The sequence below is a fragment of the Hylobates moloch genome, unplaced genomic scaffold (assembly GCF_009828535.3).
Source record: "Hylobates moloch isolate HMO894 unplaced genomic scaffold, HMol_V3 SCAFFOLD_9, whole genome shotgun sequence".
Lineage (NCBI taxonomy): Eukaryota > Metazoa > Chordata > Mammalia > Primates > Hylobatidae > Hylobates > Hylobates moloch.
Window position 1 is genome coordinate 79,893,786 of NW_026652284.1, and position 23,144 is coordinate 79,916,929.

General features: G+C 36.5%; 1 protein-coding gene across 1 annotated transcript in view; it reads left to right on the forward strand.

Annotated features, from left to right (window-relative positions):
- VPS13B (vacuolar protein sorting 13 homolog B) overlaps positions 1-23,144 on the forward strand; it is a 915,321-nt gene that overhangs the window by 583,507 nt on the left and 308,670 nt on the right. The window contains exons 32-33 of the mRNA XM_032760928.2: positions 8,101-8,227; positions 9,933-10,076. Of these exons, the coding sequence (XP_032616819.1) occupies positions 8,101-8,227; positions 9,933-10,076 (271 nt within the window). The remainder of the gene's footprint in view (positions 1-8,100; positions 8,228-9,932; positions 10,077-23,144) is intronic.

The following is a 23,144-nucleotide window of genomic DNA, read 5'->3' on the forward strand; positions in this document are numbered from 1 at the left end:
GAGTCACCGTGCCTGGCCAACTACTTCATTTTTTAAGTTCCTATAGGACTTAAATTATTTGTCTTTATGCCTCCCGTTAATATAAACAGAAGAATATCTAGGAATAGGTTTATGTAACACATAGTTTTCCAGGTAGCAGATTGTTTATAATAAATGTTTGTGAATATTACTGTTTTCATATTTAGGAATAACTACTGTAAGAGATGGTCTCAGGTGATTACCACAAGTTTTTTTTTTTTTTTTTTTTTTTTTTTTTTTGAGATGGAGTCTCACTCTGTCGCCCAGGCTGGAGTGCAGTGGCTCAATCTCGGCTCACTGCAAGCTCTGTCTCCCGGGTTCACGCCATTCTCCTGCCCCAGCCTCCTGAGTAGCTGGGACTACAGGTGCCCGCCACCACACCCGGCTAATTTTTTTGTTGTTATTGTATTTTTAGTAGAGGTGGGATCTCACCATGTTAGCCAGGATGGTCTCGATCTCCTGACCTCGTGATCCTCCTGCCTCGGCCTCCCAAAGTGCTGGGATTACAAGCGTGAGCCACCGCGCCTGGCCGATTACCACAAGTTTTAAGTATCTTCTGCTCTAGTATCTTCCATCTAAAGTTCGGCCATAATGACATACTAAGAAAATCTTTGTGTTGCATAAGAATTGCTCTGTGCACCAGCCTAGGCAGCATGGCAAAACCCCGTCTCTACAAAAAATACAAAGATTAGCCGGGTTTGCAGTCCACACACTACTTATAGCCCTAACTACTTAGGAGGCTGAGGTACTGGGATGACTTGAGCCCAGGAGGCAGAGGTTGCAGTGAGCCAAGATCATGCCACTCCACTCTAGCCTGGGTGACAAAGACAGAGGGAGACCCTTTCTCACACACAAAAGGGAAAAAAAAAAAAAGAATTGCTCTATGCACACAGACCGTCTAGCATTTCTTACTCTGACTTTTTTGGTGGAATATTTTGGGAACCTTGGTACCACTTTTCCTACTTCTGGTCTTTCATAATATGCAGTTTTTGAAGTGTGGTTCTTAAACTCCTTTAATATTTCCCACAAAGGCATACCAAAATGTATGACAGATGGGCAGAAGAACCTTAGTGTAAATATTCTGAGTCCAAGAAAGATGACCACAGCCTTTCTGACACATATGTTTTCTTGAGTGCGTGTGGCATACACCTGTGCATTCTTGCTTAGTAACAATTTCAGAGAACTATACTTTTTTTTGTTTACAATCTATACCTCCCAAAGCTTACTAGAAGAGCTTTCGCCAACTCACATGATTATTTTTCTGTTATTTGCTTAGAACCTTAAGATAGTCAATATTTTGTTATTTTCATCGAGGGTTTAATAAATTTCTATAGGCTGACTCCTCTATATTACATGATAGGTACAGATAATTATACCATTTCTTTGTTTATATGGACAATATAGACATATATTAAACCATTGTTTTATTGGAGTACATCAGCGAATTATTGATTTTACAGCTCCTGTAACCTTATGTGCCTTGGAATGCTGTAATCTGTTTTCTCCAGCTGAATTTAATATCTTTTCATCATCGTGGGTGATGAGCAGTTTCACCAAGATATGTCTACTTGTGGATTTCCTTGTATTTGTCTGAACCAGGACACACTGTGCTTCCTGAGTCTATGAATTCTTATATTTCATCATTTCTGGGAAAATCCTCAGCCATTTTTTCTTTAGTATTTTCTCTTTTCTTTTCTTTCTGTTCTCTCATTTTGGAATTCTAGTTATATATGTTGGACTCATCTCTCCATGTCTCTTCATTTTCCTTTTAAACTTTGCATTTTAAAATTTATTTTAGTACATTCTGGAATTTTCTCAAGTCTATATTCTAGTTTACCAATTATTTCTTAAGCTATATCTAAGTGCTATTTATCCCACCTATTATGTCTTTAACTTTAGTAACTGTATTTTTTATTTTTGGAAATTCTCTTTGGTTGTTTTTGAAACCTGATTTGCCCTTTTTAATAGTGCCTTGCTTTTTTCTTATGTATTTTTAATTCTGTATGTCTTTAGTAATTTTAAGCAAAATTTTTATTGTAATTTATTATCTATTATCAAAATTTTATTTTTTTGGCTTTTGTATACTTTTATTTATTTATTTTTATTATTATTAGACTTTAAGTTTTAGGGTACATGTGCACAATGTGCAGGTTTGTTACATATGTATCCATGTGCCATGTTGGTGTGCTGCACCCATTAACTCATCATTTAGCATTAGGTATATCATCAGAGGGAACAGGCAACCCATAAAATGGGAGAAAATTTTCGCAACCTACTCATCTGACAAAGGGCTAATATCCAGAATCTACAATGAACTCAAACAAATTTGCAAGAAAAAAACAACCCCATCAAAAAGTGGGCAAAGAACATGAACAGATACTTCTCAAAAGAAGACGTTTATGCAGCCAAAAAACACATGAAAAAATGCTCATTATCGCTGGCCATCAGAGAAATGCAAATCAAAACTGCAGTGAGATACCATCTCACACCAGTTAGAATGGCGATCATTAAAAAGTCAGGTGCTGGAGAGGATGTGGAGAAATAGGAACACTTTTACACTGTTGGTGGGACTGTAAACTAGTTCAACCATTGTGGAAGTCAGTGTGGCCATTCCTCAGGGATCTAGAACTAGAAATACCATTTGACCCAGCCATCCCATTACTGGGTATATACCCAAAGGACTATAAATCATGCTGCTATAAAGACACATGCACACGTATGTTTATTGCGGCACTATTCACAATAGCAAAGACTTGGAACCAACCCAAATGTCCAACAACGATAGACTGGATTAAGAAAATGTGGCACGTATACACCGTGGAATACTATGCAGCCATAAAAAAGGATGAGTTCATGTCCTTTGTAGGGACATGGATGAAACTGGAAACCATCATTCTCAGTAAACTATCACAAGGACAAAAAACCAAACACCACATGTTCTCACTCATAGGTGGGAATTGAACAATGAGAACACATGGACACAGGAAGGGGAACATCACACTCTGGGGACTGTTGTGGGGTGGGGGAAGGGGGGAGGGACAGCATTAGGAGATATACCTATTATCAAAATTTTATTATCAAAAGTTCTTGATAATGCTTTTGAAAATGGGATCTAATTTTCCTCTTGCTAATAAAGATTTTTTTATATATATAAAATAGTCTCTATTAGGAGCTCATCTTCAATGATCTTTTTCCCTTGAGTATCCTTTTTGTCATTGAGGACATGTTTTCTAGAGAGGTTTTGCATCTGTTTCTGACAGATGCCCCAGGGTTATCAAAGTTCTGATGCTACTGCTATATAAATAACAGAATGGGGATTTGAGGACCACCCAGGTAATATAAGTTAGAGCCACTTAATACACATAGGATATTTCTCATTATTTTTAATTTTCCAGGGAGATATTTGTTTTTTCAACAAGCTCTCTTGCCAAGACAGGCAAACTTTCTTATTCTTTCCTGTTTCTGATGGGTTGATGTTTTTCTAGCCCTTCAGGGGCCCCAGATCTAGGTAGGCAACTCATTTAAAAATCCTTGCCTTATCTCAAATACCTGTTAAACTCTATTCCCTTGATTCATTAAGAGTGCTGACCCTCTCAATTTAATGACCCTAAGGTCATTAACAACCTCAGTTAATACTCTGTGTTTTAGTTCCTTCTTTTGAATTTTGAAACTTAGACTGTTATATGGTAAAATATTGACAGAATTTAATTCTTAATTGTAGTTATTTAGTGTTTCTTTTCTATTTTTCTTTTGAATTTATTCCTGAAAATATTTGAATCTGTAAAGATTTTCAATGATTTTTAAAAATATTTACCATTACCTCAAATATTTACCAGAGATATCATAAAAACACTATATACCAGAAAAATTATAGTTTTATAAGACTACTGACTTATTTATATTTTGTTATTACTTCTAAGGGCAAAGGTCCTTCATATTTTGTGTTACTGATTTAATTTATCACATGATGGAGAGAAATGTATAATATGGACAAGTACCCTGTTTTTCATTGCCCTTGGTTGTTAATGTTTGCTCTTATTTGGTTCCCTGCCAACTTTTCCATCTTAAGGTATTTTTAATACATCGTATATTTTAGCACTCCCCTATGAGAGCACATCAGATGTTACATGTTTCTCATATTGGTCATTTTATGGAATTTGAGCTATTAGGCTGTAATTATGATGTCTCTCAGGATCTCAACCCTTCCTCTATAGTCACAGATTTTAATACTTCTTCCTGTTACTCTCTACTCACCAGATCTCTTAATTCTTTAGAATTGACTTTCTTGAAATCCAATACTTATGTGTCATAGAAACAGATGATCCAATTTGCTTTTTTGGCAGACACCATATAGAGCTCTGCTCATTACAAGTTTAACAAAAGACCAGAATACTCTCTGGACTACTCTGATAAAAAGAAAAAATGGTGTAGAAAGACTTGAATTTTAACTAGGCTTTTTCATGAGATAATTTATGCCAATTCTCTGATTTCAACTTTATCATTTTATGATATAAGGGAATAATAAGGGCATATTTAAAAGGAATATTAAGTTAATAGCTTGAAGGAAAATTTGAGGTATGGCTTGCTAACAAAACATAAATGTATATTAGTTGATAAAATGAAAACTAAGAATATACATAGTGAACTTGAAGATCTATACCAGCACAAACTTTGCTTTCTCAATAATGTTTTCCAGTTTCATCTTTTACCATGTACTTCCTTTGAAATTATTAATAATTTTTTTATTATTATACTTTAAGTTTTAGGGTAGATGTGCACAATGTGCAGGTTTGTTACATATGTATACATGTGCCATGTTGGTTTGCTGCACCCATTAACTCGTCATTTACATTGGGTATATCTCCTAATGCTTTCCTTCCCCCCACCCCACAATAGGCCCCACTGTGTAATGTTCCCTACCCTGTGTCCAAGTGTTCTTGTTGTTCAGTTCCCACCTATAAGTGAGAACATGCGGTGTTTGGTTTTTTGTTCTTGCGATAGTTTGCTGAGAATGATGGTTTCCAGCTTCATCCATGTCCCTACAAAGGACATGAACTCATCATTTTTTATGGCTACATAGTATTCCATGGTGCATGTGTGCCACATTTTCTTAATCCAGTTTATCATTGATGGACATTTGGGTTGGTTCCAAGTCTTTGCTATTGTGAAGTGCCGCAATAAACATATGTGTGCATGTGTCTTTATAGTAGCATGATTTATAATCCTTTGGGTATATCCCCAGTAATGGGATGGCTGGGTCAAATGGTATTTCTAGTTCTAGATCCTTGAGGAATCGCCACACTGACTTCCACAATGGTTGAACTAGTTTACAGTCCCACCAACAGTGTAAAAGTGTTCTTATTTCTCCACATCCTCTCCAGCACCTGTTGTTTCCTGGCTTTTTAATGATTGCCATTCTAACTGGTGTGAGATGGTATCTCATCGAGGTTTTGATTTGCATTTCTCTGATGGCCAGTGATGATGAGCATTTTTTCATGTGTCTTTTGGCTGCATAAATGTCTCCTTTCAAGAAGTGTCTGTTCATATCCTTCGCCCACTTTTTGATGGGGTTGTTTTTTTCTTGTAAATTTGTTTGAGTTCATTGTAGATTCTGGATATTAGCCCTTTGTCAGATGAGTAGATTGCAAAAATGTTCTCCCATTTTGTAGGTTGCCTGTTCACTCTGATGGTAGTCTCTTTTGCTGTGCAGAAGCTCTTTAGTTTAATTAGATCCCATTTGTCAATTTTGGCTTTTGTTGCTATTGCTTTTGGTGTTTTAGACATGAAGTCCTTGCCCATGCCTGTGTCCTGAATGGTATTGCCTAGGTTTTCTTCTAGTGTTTTTATGGTTTTAGGTCTAACATGTAAGTCTTTAATCCATCTTGAATTAATTTTTGTATAAGATGTAAGGAAGGGATCCAGTTTCAGCTTTCTACATATGGCTAGCCAGTTTTCCCAGCACCATTTATTAAATAGAGAATCCTTTCTCCATTTCTTGTTTTTGTCAAGTTTGTCAAAGATCAGATGGTTGTAGATGTGTGATATTATTTCTGAGGGCTCTGTTCTGTTCCATTGGTCTATATCTCTGTTTTGGTACCAGTACCATGCTGTTTTGGTTACTATAGCCTTGTAGTATAGTTTGAAGTCAGGTAGCATGATGCCTCCAGCTTTGTTCTTTTGCCTTAGGATTGCCTTGGCAATGAGGGCTCTTTTTTGGTTCCATATGAAGTTTAAAGCAGTTTTTTCCAATTCTGTGAAGAAAGTCATTGGTAGCTTAATGGGGATGGCATTGAATCTATAAATTACCTTTGGCAGTATGGCCATTTTCACGATATTGATTCTTCCTACCCAAGAGCATGGAATGTTCTTTCATTTGTTTGTATCCTCTTTTCTTTCGTTGAACAGTGGTTTGTAGTTCTCCTTGAAGAGGTCCTTCACATCCCTTGTAAGTTAGATTCCTAGGTATTTTATTCTCTTTGAAGCAATTGTGAGTGGGAGTTCACTCATGATTTGGCTCTCTGTTTGTCTGTGATTGGTGTATAAGAATGCTTGTGATTTTTGCACATTGTTTTTGTATCCTGAGACTTTGCTGAAGTTGCTTATCAGCTTAAGGAAATTTTGGGCTGAGATGATGGGGTTTTCTAAATATACAGTCATGTCATGTGCAAACAGGGACAATTTGACTTCCTCTTTTCCTAATTGAATACCCTTTATTTCTTTCTCCTGCCTGATTGCCCTGTCCAGAACTTCCAACACTATGTTGAATAGGAGTGGAGAGAGAGGGCATCCCTGTCTTGTGCCAGTTTTCAAAGGGAATGCTTCCAGTTTTTGCCCATTCAGTATGATATTGGCTGTGGGTTTGTCTTAAATAGCCCTTATTATTTTGAGAAACGTCCCATCAATACCTAATTTATTGAGAGTTTTTATCATGAAGAGCTGTTGAATTTTGTCAAAGGCCTTTTCTGCATCTATTGAGATAATCATGTGGTTTTTGTCTTTGATTCTGTTTATATGCTGGATTGTGAAATTATTAATAATTTTAAATTTCAGGTAAAAATATTCTGCTAAATAACTGACCAAAGCTGGGAATATATAAAGAAGAACTAAAATAGAGGCCAAAAGCTGTTTTGGTGTCAACTTACCCTCCAGGTCCAATTCTGGAACTTTTTTTCTCATTGTGTAGCCTTAGCCCAGTACTTGAACTTCATTTCCTTACAGATAATAATGGGACTATTAACAGTCCCTACTTACATACAGGATTGTTTTCAGGAAGCATTTAATATCTCACACAAAAACCTTAACAGCTGGGCATGGTGGCTCAACACTTGTAATCCCAGCACTTTGAGAGTCCTAGGCAGGAGAATTGCTTGAGCCTAGGAGTTCAAGACTAGCCTGGGCAACGTGAGGAGACTCTGTCTCTACAAAAAAATAAAAATAAATTAGCCAGGCATGGTGGCACATTCCTGTGGTCCCAGCTACTCAGGAGGCCAATGTGGGAGGATCAGTTGAGCCCAAGAGATTGAGGCTACAGTGAGCCATGATCACACCACTGCACTCCAGCCTAGGTGACAGAGCAAGACCTTGTTTTAAAAAAAAAAAATGAATTAACATTGTTCTCAGACCTTAAAAAGAAAAGAATTCAAAGATTAAAAGGATATGCTCATGACCCTAATGAGGTCAGCAAGACAGCAGTTATCAAATGGAAGGTCAGATATTAAAAATAGGAAATTAAAAATTATTCCAAAAATAGTAAGATTATTGGTGGTAACAGAAGTGATATGAAACTATTTGCAAGAATAAAAAGAAGTAAAAATTTAAAAATTAATTTGTTAAAAAGCCCTGGGATTATATCAATATGAAATTGCTTAATTATACCTGAATTTGTCAAAATGTTTTCATCTTTTATAAATCTTATGGAATTGAAGTTAAGAAACGATGACTGTAAAATATGCAAATAGGCACTCTCATAATAATAATGTAATTTTGCCATACATGTTTGTAGTACAAAGATTTGTACAAATTTAATGAAAATTGTCTTTGAAAATGATGAAATGGCTAATAATCTTTTACTCTATCTTTTAGCATACAGCGGCATCAAGAAAGGAGAGCACTTTTGACCCCCATTTTGACAGATTTTTCTGTCCGAATAACTGGAGCACCTGCTGTCATTTTCACCAAAGTAATTTCTCCAGAAAATTTTCATACTGAGGTTAGAACATAATTTTGATTTTATTTTAGTCTAAATAATGGAACTTTTCCTCTTTGTATGTTAGGGATTGCCACAGTTTCAGCCCATAGGACTTCAAATTAGCTCATTAATAATAATGGCTACTATCATAGCTAACATTTATGGAGCACTTTTTAGTACTCTTCAGTTATTGCTTTCCTTGTAATAACTCATTTAATCCTCATAATAATCTTATTTGCTACTCCGGATATCCCTATTTTGTAGATGACAAAACTGAGGCATAGAGGAGCTAATCAAGCTACCCAGATTGTTATGCATACCTTAGTTGCCTCATATATAACTACTCTTGTTGCCCTCTAGATTGTTATAAGGTTCAAACTGATCAATAGAAAAAATAATTATAAGAGGAATCTGAAAAGCTAAAGTTCTATAAAAATGACAATTATCCTTGTTTTTATGTTATTAGCTGCTGATTCTACCAATTGCATTCATACTATTTAATCTACTAGTATAAGATCAATTATTTGCAAGTTTTAACAGGATGTATGCCACCAATAGAGCCAAGTTATTTTTAGTACAAGTTTTTGTGCTCTTGGGTAATGTTATGGTGACTATTTTTTTTAAATCCTGAATTGGTATACTTTTTTCCCTTTTTGTCAATACTTGAGGAATAGAATAAGAATTCTACCTAGAGTGAATGAATACAGAGAACTTGTGAAGGAAAAAATTATTTAACCAAAAAAAAAAAAGGATAAGTATTTCAGACATGCTATTCTTTATGGCTTTATTAAAAGCTGCTCTAAGCTGTCTCATTTGCATTTGGACTAGTCATAGTCTCCTTAAATCCATTCCTCTGGATGATACTATAAGGAGAAGATCTGTTGGACATTTCCAAGCATTTGAACATTGTCCACATGCCCATCATGACAAGAGGCAGGACTTATTAAGTGAAACTATTGGATTGTTTTTTTGTTTTGTTCTGTTTTCCTTGTCTGAATGGTTTTCCAGTGATAAATGTTCAAGTGACTAGGTTTTGCAGAACAGCACCAGTTAAGTTATGGACATCTACCCAATGCTGCCAAGATTTTAGCAGTTTAAAGAAGTGAAATTAATTAGTCTAGCTATCTTTAGCTTCAACACTCTGTTTTCTGATCAATTATTTAGAGTATATCCTTTGGAGAATATTCATACTGTGGCTCTTAGCAGTTATAATTGCCTGCCTACAATTGTCTGTTTACATCTGTCTGCCCAACTAGATTATAACTTCCTCAAGAGCAGGTTGCCCTTCAAGGCCAACATTATTCTTTGTGATATTCCTAGGACTCTACTGTCATACCTAGTACTGAGGAAATAGTAAATATTTGTTGGTTTGAATTCATGAACAAGATTATGCTACACAATTTCATTGTTGCTACATATTGAAAACAATAATAATAGTTTGAGGTATGGAAAAGTCAAATAGGTATGAAAAGGTGAAGACTTCTTATTGTTAGTTGTGTATATCTAGCACAAGGCCCAACACACAGCACGCCCTCATAAATATGAAATTTGTCTGTTAAATTGTGTCAAGTGGCTGTGCTCACCGTTTTTGCTCTTCTCCTTAATGTATGAACTTGAGTCCTAGGAAATGTCACCAAAGTAGTGGAGGTCAAATAAGTAAGAATGATAAATTATCATCTGAAAGTTGTCATGTTTCTTTATCTGTATTCTACCGTTTTTGCTTCAGGAGATTTTAGTGTGTGGCCATTCCTTAGAAGTGAATATAACCACAAACCTGGACTTCTTCCTAAGTGTGGCTCAAGTTCAACTCTTACATCAGTTAATAGTAGCAAATATGACTGGACTGGAACCATCAAACAAGACTGCAGAGGTAACTGTTACCTGATTTTGATCAGGCTTACTGCATTTGTTCCAAGTTTACATTCACAGTAGGAAAACTATAATTAAGCTGACTGCTTTCTGCTTAATTATTCTGTATTTAACTTTATTCAAAATATAGTCATAAATCATTTTGGATTGATATTCTTTATTTTAGAAATTTGTTTGGTCTCTATTCCTCTTATTTATCATGTACCTTTGCAAAATTGCTGTGGACTGACCTCAGAGGAACCTCTGTTATATACATAATTTTATTAGCCTGCTGAAATTCTAAAGTATGATGTGAGAATCCTGGTAGAGCTTTCATTTACTCGGATACATTACAGTAATAAGGCCTCTTGGAAGTGAACTTTCTAAGAGTACTATGGGAATATCTTCAATAAATAACTTCTAAAGCATTTGTTTCCCATGCTCAGTGGGAAATGAATGGGCACAGTCATAAAAGTTGAATGCCTGCCTCGAATTTTAATTTTGATCCGGTGTTCATTGGAAGCCTGTATTGTAACCACAAAGTGTGTCAGCAAGAAACAAAGAAAGCTATTTGTTAGATTCTTCTCAAGATATATTTTCTTTGCATTTTGTTTCCACATTTCTCTAACATTCTGCACTTAGAATAAATATTGTATAAAAACTCAGGTGAACAAATTGTTTATATATGAAAAAGATGTGGCTTTTATTTTTGTCATGAGTGGTAAAGAAGGCTTTAAGTTCTGTTTAGTAAGAAGGTAGGAAATGAAGAGGAATTTAGGTCTCAAGTCAGCGCTGTTTCTGTTCTGCCACAGATTGTGTATTATAACTGTGACATTATTCTTTCAGTCTTCTTTATTTTAAAAAAAATTATTTTAAAATGATAAATCTTTTATCTTTTGTAAATGGAGATTTTCTAATGTAATCATCCTTTTCTAGCCATATCTATTTATTCAATATCTGTTGTAAAAGGACTTTAGAACTACATGTTGTCCAAAATATTGACTTTTTAAATATACATTAGGGAATCCATAAAAATGTAATTATATGACATGAAAATAAGCAAATTAAAAAATATTTCCCCATGCATTTTCGATGAGGCCTCTGAAGCAAGTTGAGTTGGATAAAAGTAAATTACATTCCTATATTATTTGTGCCAATTTTATGAATGTCTCCTGTCAAAGAAATCTCTCAGATCACTGATTGTTTTAGGATTCACATAACTTAGCAAATTGGTTATTAACTATTTATCTACATACTTTTAATGCCTCTTACGGGGATCAATTTCAGTAAATAAAGGGATACTCGGAGTTACTATCCTTCCCTGAATGTTGAATCATTACTGACAATTCCATAAACTAGATAGGCATTGTTTTCTTCTGCTTTAAAAAGATATCTGTGGCTATGTGTTTCTTCCTAGAGATCATATTACAGGTACAGATGACATGAACATTTTTAAATGGTTAAAATGGTAAATTTTATGTTATGTATATATGTCACAGTTAAAAAATACAGGCTATATAATGAGAAAGGACTGTTTGGACCTTTTCCCAACCCTGGTGGGACATATCTGTAAAACTTTCAGTATTTTAGAAAAGACCTACAGTGCACTGGAAGAATATGATTCAATTTTTAAATTATTAGCAGAACTCATATCTGATAGTGTATGAATATAAAGACATTTTAGTTACATAGAATACTCTGTAATAAGTCAAGGGTATGTTTTGAAAGGGCTAGTTGACTGCCTTTAGTGTGGTTTCACGACCACACTACCAAAATTTTTTTTTTTTTTTTTTTTGAGATGGAGTCTTGTACTGTTGCCTGGGCTGGAGTGCAGTAGTGTGATCTCAGCTCACTGTAACATCCACCTCTCAGGTTCAAACGATTCTCCTGCCTCAGTCTCCTGCGTAGCTAGGATTACAGGTGCCTGCCACCATGCCCAGCTAATTTTTTTTGTATTTTTAGTAGAGACAGGGTTTCACCATGTTGGCCAGGCTGGTCTCCAACTTGTGACCTCTTGATCCGCCCTCCTCGGCCTCCCAAAGTGCGGGGATTACAGGCGTGAGACACCACGCCTGGCCTTTCTTTCTTTCTTTTTTTTTTAACGTGGAGTCTCACTCTGTTGCCCAGGCTAGAGTGCCATCTTAGCTCACTGCAACCTCCACCTCCTGGGTTCAAGCGATTCTCCTGCCTCAGTGTCCCGGGTTGCTGGGATTACAGGTGTGTGTCACCATACCCAGCTAATTTTTGTATTTTTAGTAGGGACGTGATTTCACAATGTCGGCCAGGCTTGTCTTGAACTCCCAACCTCAGGTGATCCGGCCCCCTCAGCCTCCCAAAGTGCTGAGATTACAGGCGTGAGCTACTGTGCCCAGCCAGCAATTTTTTTAAAAGCTCCTTTTGAGAACAAAAGAAAAATAGGAAAATTAAACCTAGCTAAGTTATTGGGAAAATGGAGGAAGATATATATGTTAGTATATATAATATAATCCTGATATTATAAACAACTACTATTTCATAGGAATTATGGATTAATAATAAGAATCCCATTTATCAGGTTTTTTAGAAGGCACCCTGTGAATTATAGACCAGTAAATGTCAAAATCTGTTCTAAGTCCACCATCTGATAGTATGTTGATGAAACATAGTTCTATAAGAAGAAATTACGTATATTTAATTATGTATAATTAATATATATATAACATTAAATATATATATGTTTCTTTTCTTTTCTTTTGTTTAGTAGAGATGAGGTTTCACCATATTGCCCATGCTGGTGTTGAACTCCTGTCCTCAAGGGATCCATCTGCCTTGGCCTCCCAAACTGCTGGGATTACAGGCGTGAGCCACCATGCCTCGCCTAATGTAGCATATTTTTTGAAGGTGTTACCATTTTCAGACAACCTTTGGCAATATTTATTTGAAAGATTAATTTTGGCTGGGTGCGTAGTGGCTCACGCCTGTTAAGTCCAACACTGGGAGGCTGAAGTGGGCGGATTGCTTGAGCCCAGGAGTTCACAATCAGCCTGGGCAGGATAGTGAGACCCCATTTCTACAAAAAAAATTTAAAAATTAGTTGCATGTGGTGGTGTGTGCCTGTAGTCCCAGCTACTCGGGAGGCTGAGGTGGGAGGATCACTTGAGCCCCAGAGGTCGAGGCTGAAGTGAGCTGTGATGGTGCCACTCCACTCCAGCATGGGTAACAGAGCAAGAGACCCTGTCTCAAAAAAATAAAAGGAAGATTAAAAATTATTCAAGAATAATCAAGAATAATATCACTTGGGAGACCAAGGTGTGGGCAGATCGCTTGAGCTTAGGAGTTCAAGACCAGCCTGGGCAACATGACAAAACCGCATCTCTACAAAAACAAACACACACACACACACACACACAAATTAGGCAGGCATGGTGGCACAGCACGTGCCTTTAGTCTCTGCTACTTGCAGGGCTGAGGCAGGAGGATCACTTGAACCTGGGAGGTCGAGGCTGCAGTGAGCCGAGATCACACCATTGCACTCCAACCAGGTAACAAAATGAGACCCTGTCTCAAAAAAAAAGTGTAATATGATAGAGGGATTATGTATTAGTGGAGGAAACATCTGTTCAATAAACAAAGGGGAAAAAATGGGCATATCTTTGGAACTAGAAGTGAAAACCATAGAGTAATCTGAGGATTCTTGCCAGAACCAATATTTAATATTAATTTTAATTAAAAAGACAACTAACACGTAATGAAATTTACCAGTTCACAGCCAAAGTGACTGGATGATGGATTAGGAAAATTGTCTCCCACGTTAAACAAAAATGTTCCAATATTTTTGCTCTGAAGAATGTGTTTTAGATGGGGTGAGGCCACTAGACCAATGGGCCTGTATTTGTAGTATTAGATTTTCAGTGTCCCCTTCAAGTACTATAATTTCCATGATTTCTAGCTCCCAGAATATTTGGTTTCTGCCTTTAAATGAACCTTATTTCTCTATACATACTGGTTGAGTCCCCTATCTGAAAACTCAAAATTTGAAATGCTTCACTGAGCATTTTCTTTGAGAGTCATGTCATGTTAATACTAAAAAAATTTCAGATTTTGGAGCATTCTGGATTTTGAATTTTCCGATTAAGGATACTCAACCTGTGTTATGATAGGCTGAGAAATTACATAAAAGAAACAGAAATTTAATATTCAAAAATCAAAATGCATTCCATATTACAAAGTACATGTCCTTCCTTATCTAGCTTGCTACATAGTTCACCATCCCATTCTATATTTCATGTTTCCGTGACATCTGGCTCTAGAGGACTAGTACAACAGGCACGTTATCTGGGATTCTTACATGTTAGTTCCTTGCCTTTTACGTGAGGTGAGAGTCAACCTTTTGGATACCTTAACAGCCAAAGCCAAATTTACAATTCTAAGTTCACTCCCAAAACAGAGCTCCACTACTCAGCCTTGATTTCTTAACCAGTGTTTAACAGGACTGTGGTTGACACAATTGGTTTACCCTTCAGAAGGTTCTTTACCTTCTTACAAGATAGTCTTAGTCTCATAAAGGCCCAATTATATAATCATGGGCATTAGTTTATTTATTATAATATGGTTTTATTTTTATTAAATTAGTAAATGAATTTTAACAACCAAATTTTGCTAATGAAATACATCAAAGTAGCATCAATCCCTGATACCCTCACCTCATCCTGCCCAACAGTCAGCCACTCTTTATAAGCTGTTTCTTCAAGTATTTATTTCCATATTTCTAAATAACCTGAATGGACTATCATATCTTGATTCACTATTACCGTATTCACTTGCTATTTGTTGTAAATAAGCGTTCTATCTCTTCTGCACTTCCTTTCTACACTTCCATCTTCCCAGTATTCTTATATCATATTCTTTTTTGTCAATCTCAATTGTTTTCTTTATAAAGATGACATAAATATTATTCATTGCTTAGTGAATTAATGTAGTGTGATAATATTTCCTGTCATTATACTATTGGAGTTACTCATTGCCACATTTTCTTTTTTTCGTTTTTTTTGTTTTTTGTTTTTGTTTTGAGACGGAGTCTCACTCTGTCTGCCAGGCTGGAGTGCAGTGGAGCAATCTCGGCTCACTACAAGCTCCGCCTCCTGGGTTCACGCCATTCTCCTGCCTCAGCCTCCCGAGTAGCTGGGACTACAGGCACCCACCACCACGCCCAGTTAATTTTTTGTATTTTTAGGAGAGACAGGGTTTCACCGTGTTAACCAGGGTGGTCTCGATCTCCTGACCTCGTGATCCTCCCGCCTTGGCCTCCCAAAGTTCTGGGATTACAGGCGTGAGCCACTGTGCCTGGCCCCTCATTGCCACATTTTCTATTTACTCAGTTTTTTAAAAATCTCTGTGTCTTCCCTCTCACTAACCCACACCCCATTCCCATCAGTGGCTCTACCATAATTCCTCGCAATTTAATTTTTCACACTGTAAAACTTATCAAAAAGCATCACCTCTGCTTTCCCCCCCAGAGCCATTTTTCCTGAAGTTCTTTTTCTGCCTTCTCTGTTCTGGGACTGTTAGTTCTCTAGACCTGCTCCACACTTGTCATAAAAGAGCCAGATGAGAGAAGATTGTGATTTGAGGTTGGTGTAAAGAATGTTAGAGAAAATCTAGGGAACAATAAAATAATGTGTTCTTCTATTAATATAAATTAGTAAATTGACCGGTATCTTTATTCTATCATTCTAAAATATTAAGTATTATTATTTACTACATTAAAAAGTATAATAGTATAGAAAAATGTTGTCTGGCTAATATCTACTTGGATATTTAAAATTTTTTTATGAAATAGAAAATAATGCATTGGGCTTTTTTGCTATGAACTTCATTGAGCTTATGCCATATGAAGTGATGGTAGAGGTTGTTTGGGGTGATATTTTACTGTTTTAACTTAGAAATAATAATTTTGTAGTTGTGCTTCATTTTAGGCGTAGAAATTCTTATCTTTTAGTAGAAAGTGAAAAATTCTCTGAGACATTCTTGACCAAACTAAGGATTGTCAGAATAATTAGAAATAGGAACTTGAAGGTAAAGAAGAAGGAAAGGGACTTTAAATGTGTGGCAGCGTAATAACAGATGTCTTCTGGAATAGAATTTCAGGTAAGACGAAGGATATAGAGGAAATGAATAACCAAAATGTATGTGGGTAAAGGGGGGTTTGAGAGAGGAAACTGAGACTGGCATGAAGGAGTATGTTGATTTTCTGGTCTGTCTTGCCGCTTACTATCTTGAGGTAGTCATGAATGGAAAAAGCCAGATCAGAGGCTACATATTTCTGTATTTAGGAAAGGAGATGGGAATTTTGGACGATGTGTATAGGGTGACCTCCTATTGGTGTTGCTATGCTGAGTATTTTGTTTCCTTTCAGAGGCACCTGGATAGACTACTTGTAACCAGGCAATAAACACAGGCTCCAATAAAATATGGATTCAAGCAGAGCCTTAAAGGGACAAGAGGGGCTGTGACGGAATACCTCAAATTTCTTAAAATCTAGGCCTGGAAAAGATATTAAGTATTTTACTGCCTGTCTTCTCCAAGGGAAGGATTTCTTAGGTACATTGAACTCTCACATCTGTCACAGTTTTAGTTAGGACTTGTCAGTGTTAAAATTAATGTAATTTTCTCCTGAAAAACAAGCTTGTACTGAGACAGAAAAACACCACAGTTGCCTCAAAGTAGATGTAAGACATCAAGAAGACAATAAAATTTTAAAATTTTCAGCCCTGATGATGTTTATCCCTATAGATTTCTTTGCCAGAAATCCAGTAATGCATTAAGTTTTCCTCAGGCTCTAGTAAACTGTCTACACTAGTCTTATTAGGCATTGTTTATTGAGAGCTTACTATATGCCAGATACACTGGCTACAGTCTGACAGAGGTTTGAAAAATAAATACACTATGGTCTCTGCCCTCTAGGCTTTTATAATCTGCTTGGGAAGTAAAACATAGACAAATGGAATGATAACTAAGAACTCAGAGCAGTATATGAAAAGTATTAAATATACTCTATGGAAAATTAGACTTGTGAGTCCAGGGAAGAAAGAGAAGGCTTTAGGCCAGGTGATCAATGATCTAGCTTCATGGATAAGTGGAATACATAGAAAAGAGTAGCCTATTTATTTATTCAATAAATATTGAATGCCTCCTATGTGTCAGATACTATTATGGATACTAGGGTGACAGCATTAAACAAAAGAGGTAACATTTCTGCTTTCATGTCTAATGCGCATATATTTAGTAGGGAAGACAGACAATAATAAATATTTGGAACTACCTCAAAATATAAAGACACCTACTCGTGTGCAGAGATTATATAGCTTTACATTTTCTGTAACTGATTTAATCTTTCTTACAAGCCTAAACTTCATTTAGATTAAAGATGTTGGTTGTTAGAGAAGAGAAGCAGTAGGGGAGTATACATTAAGTTTGCCATCAATAAAAAATAGTTTCAACATGGAGAAATAGCATGAATAAAGACATGGAGGTTTCTAAGCATTAGGATTTTTTGGTAGGACAGTGAAAAAAATTAATCTTTCTAGAGTGAAGGAACTGTGCAGGGAAATAATGGAAGATACGCTAAGAAGTGTGTATTTTATCATGAGCAGTTGGGAACCAAAGTTTATAGACTTGAATGAATGGTATGACATAGAAGAAATGGTATTTTAGTGAAATTTGTTATGCTTAGTCTTTTTTGGCAAAGGGTTTGAAGTGCCATTCAATAAAACATAAAAAATGAAAACTGCAGACTAATACCTCTGGACAATATGGATGCAACAATCCTCAACAAAATGCTAGCAAACTGAATCCAGCAACATAGAAAGAATTATACAGTATGGCCACATGGGATTACCCAGAAATGCAAGGTTGGTTTAACATCTGAAAATCGATTAATGTAAAGCACCGTATCGGTAGAATTTTTTAAGTCATATGATTATCTCAATAAGTGAAAAAAAATTTTTTACAAAATCCAATACCCTTTCATAATAAAAACACACAACAAACTAGGAATAGAAGGGAGCTTACTCAACTTGATAAATCATAGTTATGAAAAACTCACAATTATCATCATAGTTGATGATAAAAGACTAGATACTTTCCCCCAAAATCAACAATAAGACAAGAATGTCTGCTTACATCACTTCTATTCAACATTGTACTGGAAGTTCTAGTTGGAGTAGTTAATTTCACCCAGTATGCTTCCAATCCCTTACTATGTTTAACTTTATAAACATAAACTGATCATACTGAGGTCCTCTGACAGAATCAGAGACTATTAGAACTGTCAGGTACTTCAGAAATTGTGTTATTTAATTGATTCATTATCATTCATTAGCCTACATGAGAGTGAAACTCTACTTAGCCTCCTGCTGCCCTCTGTGAGCCTTCTTGCAATCCCCACTCCTCTTTTCAGTGGACACAGCCAGAAAACCTCAAGTATCCTCTGAGTTTGACAGAAACAGGAGAGGGTATAAGCTTGATGCCATATTAAGCTGTTTTTCATTGGATGAGGAAAGCCTAGCTTCCTGTTAAAACAGGATATCTGTTTTCTTAAAACAGTATAGCTTCCTGATTCTTAAATTTCTTCCTGATAACTTCTTCTCTTAAATCCAGATGATTTTTCTGATGGAATCCTTGCTAGAAAGCCAAGTTAAGGCCTCAGAGCTGTTCATTTATTTGCCATCCACCCTTTAGAAAATTCTTAGACTGGGTCAGTCAGCAATTTATATCTATGCACTTAACTCACTGTCCAGGGAACCCAAACATTTATAGAAGAGGATGATTCAACATAGCAGTGTCTAATACCTGAGTCATCCCGTCTTCCCAACTAGTCTAATCCTTCTTAATGAGTCTTGCTTTCTGTCCCCCTATTTTTCTGTTATGGCCTGACTTTTAATATAAGGCTGATTCTGAATCAGATTAATCAAATGTGTGTTAAATTTGAGTGGTGGCTTTGTGGGGAGAGGGAAAAGATGGGCCAGTAAACCCTAAACCACAGAGCAACTATTTTGCACATCTTTGGGAAAGTGCTTTACAACAAATGAAGAAACAGTCTATGCTCGTGGATGGGAAGAATCAATATTGTGAAAATGGCCATATTGTCCAAAGTAATTAATAGATTCAATGCTATTCCTATTAAACTACCATTGACACTCTAACCAGAATTAGAAAAGAAAACTATTTTTTTTTTTTTTTTGCTTTAAGTTCTAGGGTACATGTGCACAACGTGCAGGTTTGTTACATATGTATACATGTGCTGTGTTGGTTTGCTGCACGCATTAACTCGTCATTTAGATGAGGTATTTCTCCTAATGCTATCCCTCCCCCATCCCCCCATGACAGGCCCCGATGTGTGATGTTTCCCACCCTGTGTCCAAGTGTTCTCATTGTTCAATTCCCACCTATGAGTGAGAACATGCCGTATTTGGTTTTTTGTTCTTGCGATAGTTTGCTGAGAATGATGGTTTCCAGCTTCATCCATGTCCCTACAAAGGACATGAACTCATCATTTTTTATGGCTGCATAGTATTCCGTGGTGTATGTGTGCCACATTTTCTTAATCCAGTCTATCATTGATGGACATTTGGGTTGGTTCCAAGTCTTTGCTATTGTGAATAGTGCCACAGTAAACATACGTGTGCATGTGTCTTTATAGCAGCATGATTTATAATCCTTTGGGTATATCCCCAGTAATGGGATGGCTGGGTCAAATGGTATTTCTAGTTCTAGATCCTTGAGGAATCACTACACTGACTTCCACAATGGTTGAACTAGTTTACAGTTCCACTAACAGTGTAAAAGTGTTCCTATTTCTCCACATCCTCTCCAGCACCTGTTGTTTCCTGACTTTTTAATGATGGCCATTCTAACTGGTGTGAGATGGTATCTTATTTTGGTTTTGATTTGCATTTCTGTGATGGCCGTTGATGAGCATTTTTTCATGTGTCTGTTGGCTGCATAAATGTCTTCTTTTGAAAAGTGTCTGTTCATATCCTTTGCCCACGTTTTGATGTGGTTGTTTGATTTTTTCTTGTAAATTTGTTTAAGTTCTTTGTAGATTTTGGATATTAGCCCTTTGTCAGATGGGTAGATTGCAAAAATTTTCTCCCATTCTGTAGGTTGCGTGTTCACTCTGATGGTAGTTTCTTTTGCTGTGCAGAAGCTCTTTAGTTTAATTAGATCCCATTTGTCAATTTTGGCTTTTGTTGCCATTGCTTTTGGTGTTTTAGACATGAAGTCCTTACCCACGCCTATGTCCTGAATGGTATTGCCTAGGTTTTCTTCTAGGGTTTTTATGGTTTTAGGTCTAACATGTAAGTCTTTAATCCATCTTGAATTAATTTTTGTATAGGTGTAAGGAAGGGATCCAGTTTCAGCTTTCTACATATGGCTAGCCAGTTTTCCCAGCACCATTTATTAAATAGGGAATCCTTTCCCCATTGCTTGTTTTTGTCAGGTTTGTCAAAGATCAGATGGTTGTAGATGTGTGGTGTTATTTCTGAGGGCTCTTTTCTGTTCCATTGGACTATCTGTTTTGGTACCAGTACCATGCTGTTTTGGTTACTGTAGCCTTGTAGTATAGTTTGAAGTCAGGTAGCATGATGCCTCCAGCTTTGTTCTTTTTGGTTAGGACTGTCTTGGCAATGAGGGCTATTTTTTGGTTCCATATGAAGTTTAAAGCAGTTTTTTCCAATTCTGTGAAGAAAGTCATTGGTAGCTTGATGAGGATGGCATTGAATCTACAAATTACTTTTGACAGTATGGAAATTTTCACGATATTGATTCTTCTATCCATGAGCATGGAATGTTCTTCCATTTGTTTGTGTCCTCTTTTATTTCGTTTAGCAGTGGTTTGTAGTTCTGCTTGAAGAGGTCCTTCAGATCCTTTGTACATTGGATTCCTAGGTATTTTATTCTCTTTGTAGCAACTGTGAATGGGAGTTCACTCATGATTTGGCACTCTGTTTATTAATATTGTATGGGAATGCTTGTGATTTTTGCACATGATTTTGTGTCCTGAGACTTTGCGGAAGTTGCTTATCAGCTTAAGGAGATTTTGGGCTGAGAAAATGGGGTTTTCTAAGTATACAATCATGTCATGTGCAAACAGGGACAATTTGACTTCCTCATTTCCTGATTGAATACCCTTTATTTCTTTCTCTTGCCTGATTGCCCTGGCCAGAACTTCCAACACTATGTTGAATAGGAGTGGTGAGAGAGGGCACCCTTGTCTTGTGCTGGTTTTCAAAGGAAATGCTTCCAGTTTTTGCCCGTTCAGTATGATATTGGCTGTGGGTTTGTCATAAATAGCTCTTATTATTTTTAGATACATTACATCAATACCTAGTTTACTGAGAGTGTTTAGCATGAAGGGCTGTTGAATTTTGTTGAAGACCTTTTCTGCATCTATGGAGATAATCATGTCATTTTTGTCGTTGGTTCTGTTTATGTGATGGATTATGTTTATTGATTTGCGTATGTTGAACCAGCCTTGCATCCCAGGGATGAAGCAGACTTGATCATAGTGGATAAGCTTTTTGATGTGCTGCTGGATTTGATTTGCCAGTATTTTATTGAGGATTTTCACATCAATGTTCATCAGGAATATTGGTCTAAAATTCTCTTTTTTTATTGTGTCTCTGCTAGACTTTGGTATCAGGATGATGTTGGCCTCATAAAATGAGTTAGGGAGGATTCCCTCTTTTTCTATTGATTGGAATAGTTTCAGAAGGAACGGTACCAGCTCCTCTTTCTACCTCTGGTAGAATTTGGCTATGAATCCATCTCGTCCTGGACTTTTTTTGGTTGGTAGGCTATTAATTACTGCCTCAATTTCAGAGCCTGTTGTTGGTCTATTCAGAGATTCAGCTTCTTCCTGGTTTAGTCTTGGGAGAGTGTATGTGTCCAGGAATTTATCCATTTCTTCTAGGTTTCCTAGTTCGTTTGCATAGAGGTGTTTATAGTATTCTCTCATGGTGGTTTGTATTTGTGTGGGATCAGTGGTGATATCCCCTTTATTATTTTTTATTGCAGCTATTTGATTCTTCTCTCTTTTCTTTATTAGTCTTGCTAGCAGTCTATCAATTTTGTTGATCTTTTCAAAAAACTAGCTCCTGGATTCATTGATTTTTTGAAGGGTTTTTTGTGTCTCTTATCTCTTTCAGTTCTTCCCTGATCTTAGTTGTTTCTTGCGTTCTGCTAGCTTTTGAATTTGTTTGGTCTTGCTTCTCTAGTTCTTTTAATTGTGATGTTAGGGTGTCGATTTTAGATCTTTGCTGATTTCTCTTGTGGGCATTTAGTGCTATAAATTTCCGTCTACACACTGCTTTAAATGTGTCCCACAGGTTCTGGTACATTGTGTCTTTGTTCTCATTGGTTTCAAAGACCATCTTTGTTCCTGCCTTCATTTCGTTATTTACCAAGTAGTCATTCAGATGCAAGTTGTTCAATTTCCATGTAGTTGTGTGGTTTTGAGTGAGTTTCTTAATCCTGAGTTCTAATTTGATTGCACTGTGGTCTGAGAGACAGTTTGTGGTGATTTCTGTTCTTTTACATTTGCTGAGGAGTGCTTTACTTCCAATTATGTGGTTAATTTTAGAATAAGTGTGATGTGATGCCGAGAATAATGTATATTCTATTGATTTTGGGTAAAGAGTTATGAAGATGTCTATTAGGTCTGCTTGTTGCAGAGCTGAGTTCTGATCCTGGATATCCTTGTTAACCTTCTGTCTCACTGATCTCTCTAATATTGATAGTGCGGTGTTAAAGTCTCCCCATTGTTATTGTGTGGGAGTCTAAGTCTCTTTGTAGGTCTCTAAGGACTTGCTTTTTGAATCTGAGTGCTCATGTGTTGGGTGCATATATATTTAGTATAGTTAGCTCTTCTTGTTGAATTGATCCCTTTACCATTATGTGATGGCCTTCTTTGTCTCTTTTGATCTTTGTTGGTTTAAAGTCTGTTTTATCAGAGGCTAGGATTGCAACCGCTGCTTTTTTTTTTTTTTTGCTTTCCATTTGCTTGGTAGATCTTCCTCCATCCCTTTATTTTGAGCCTATGTGTGTCTCT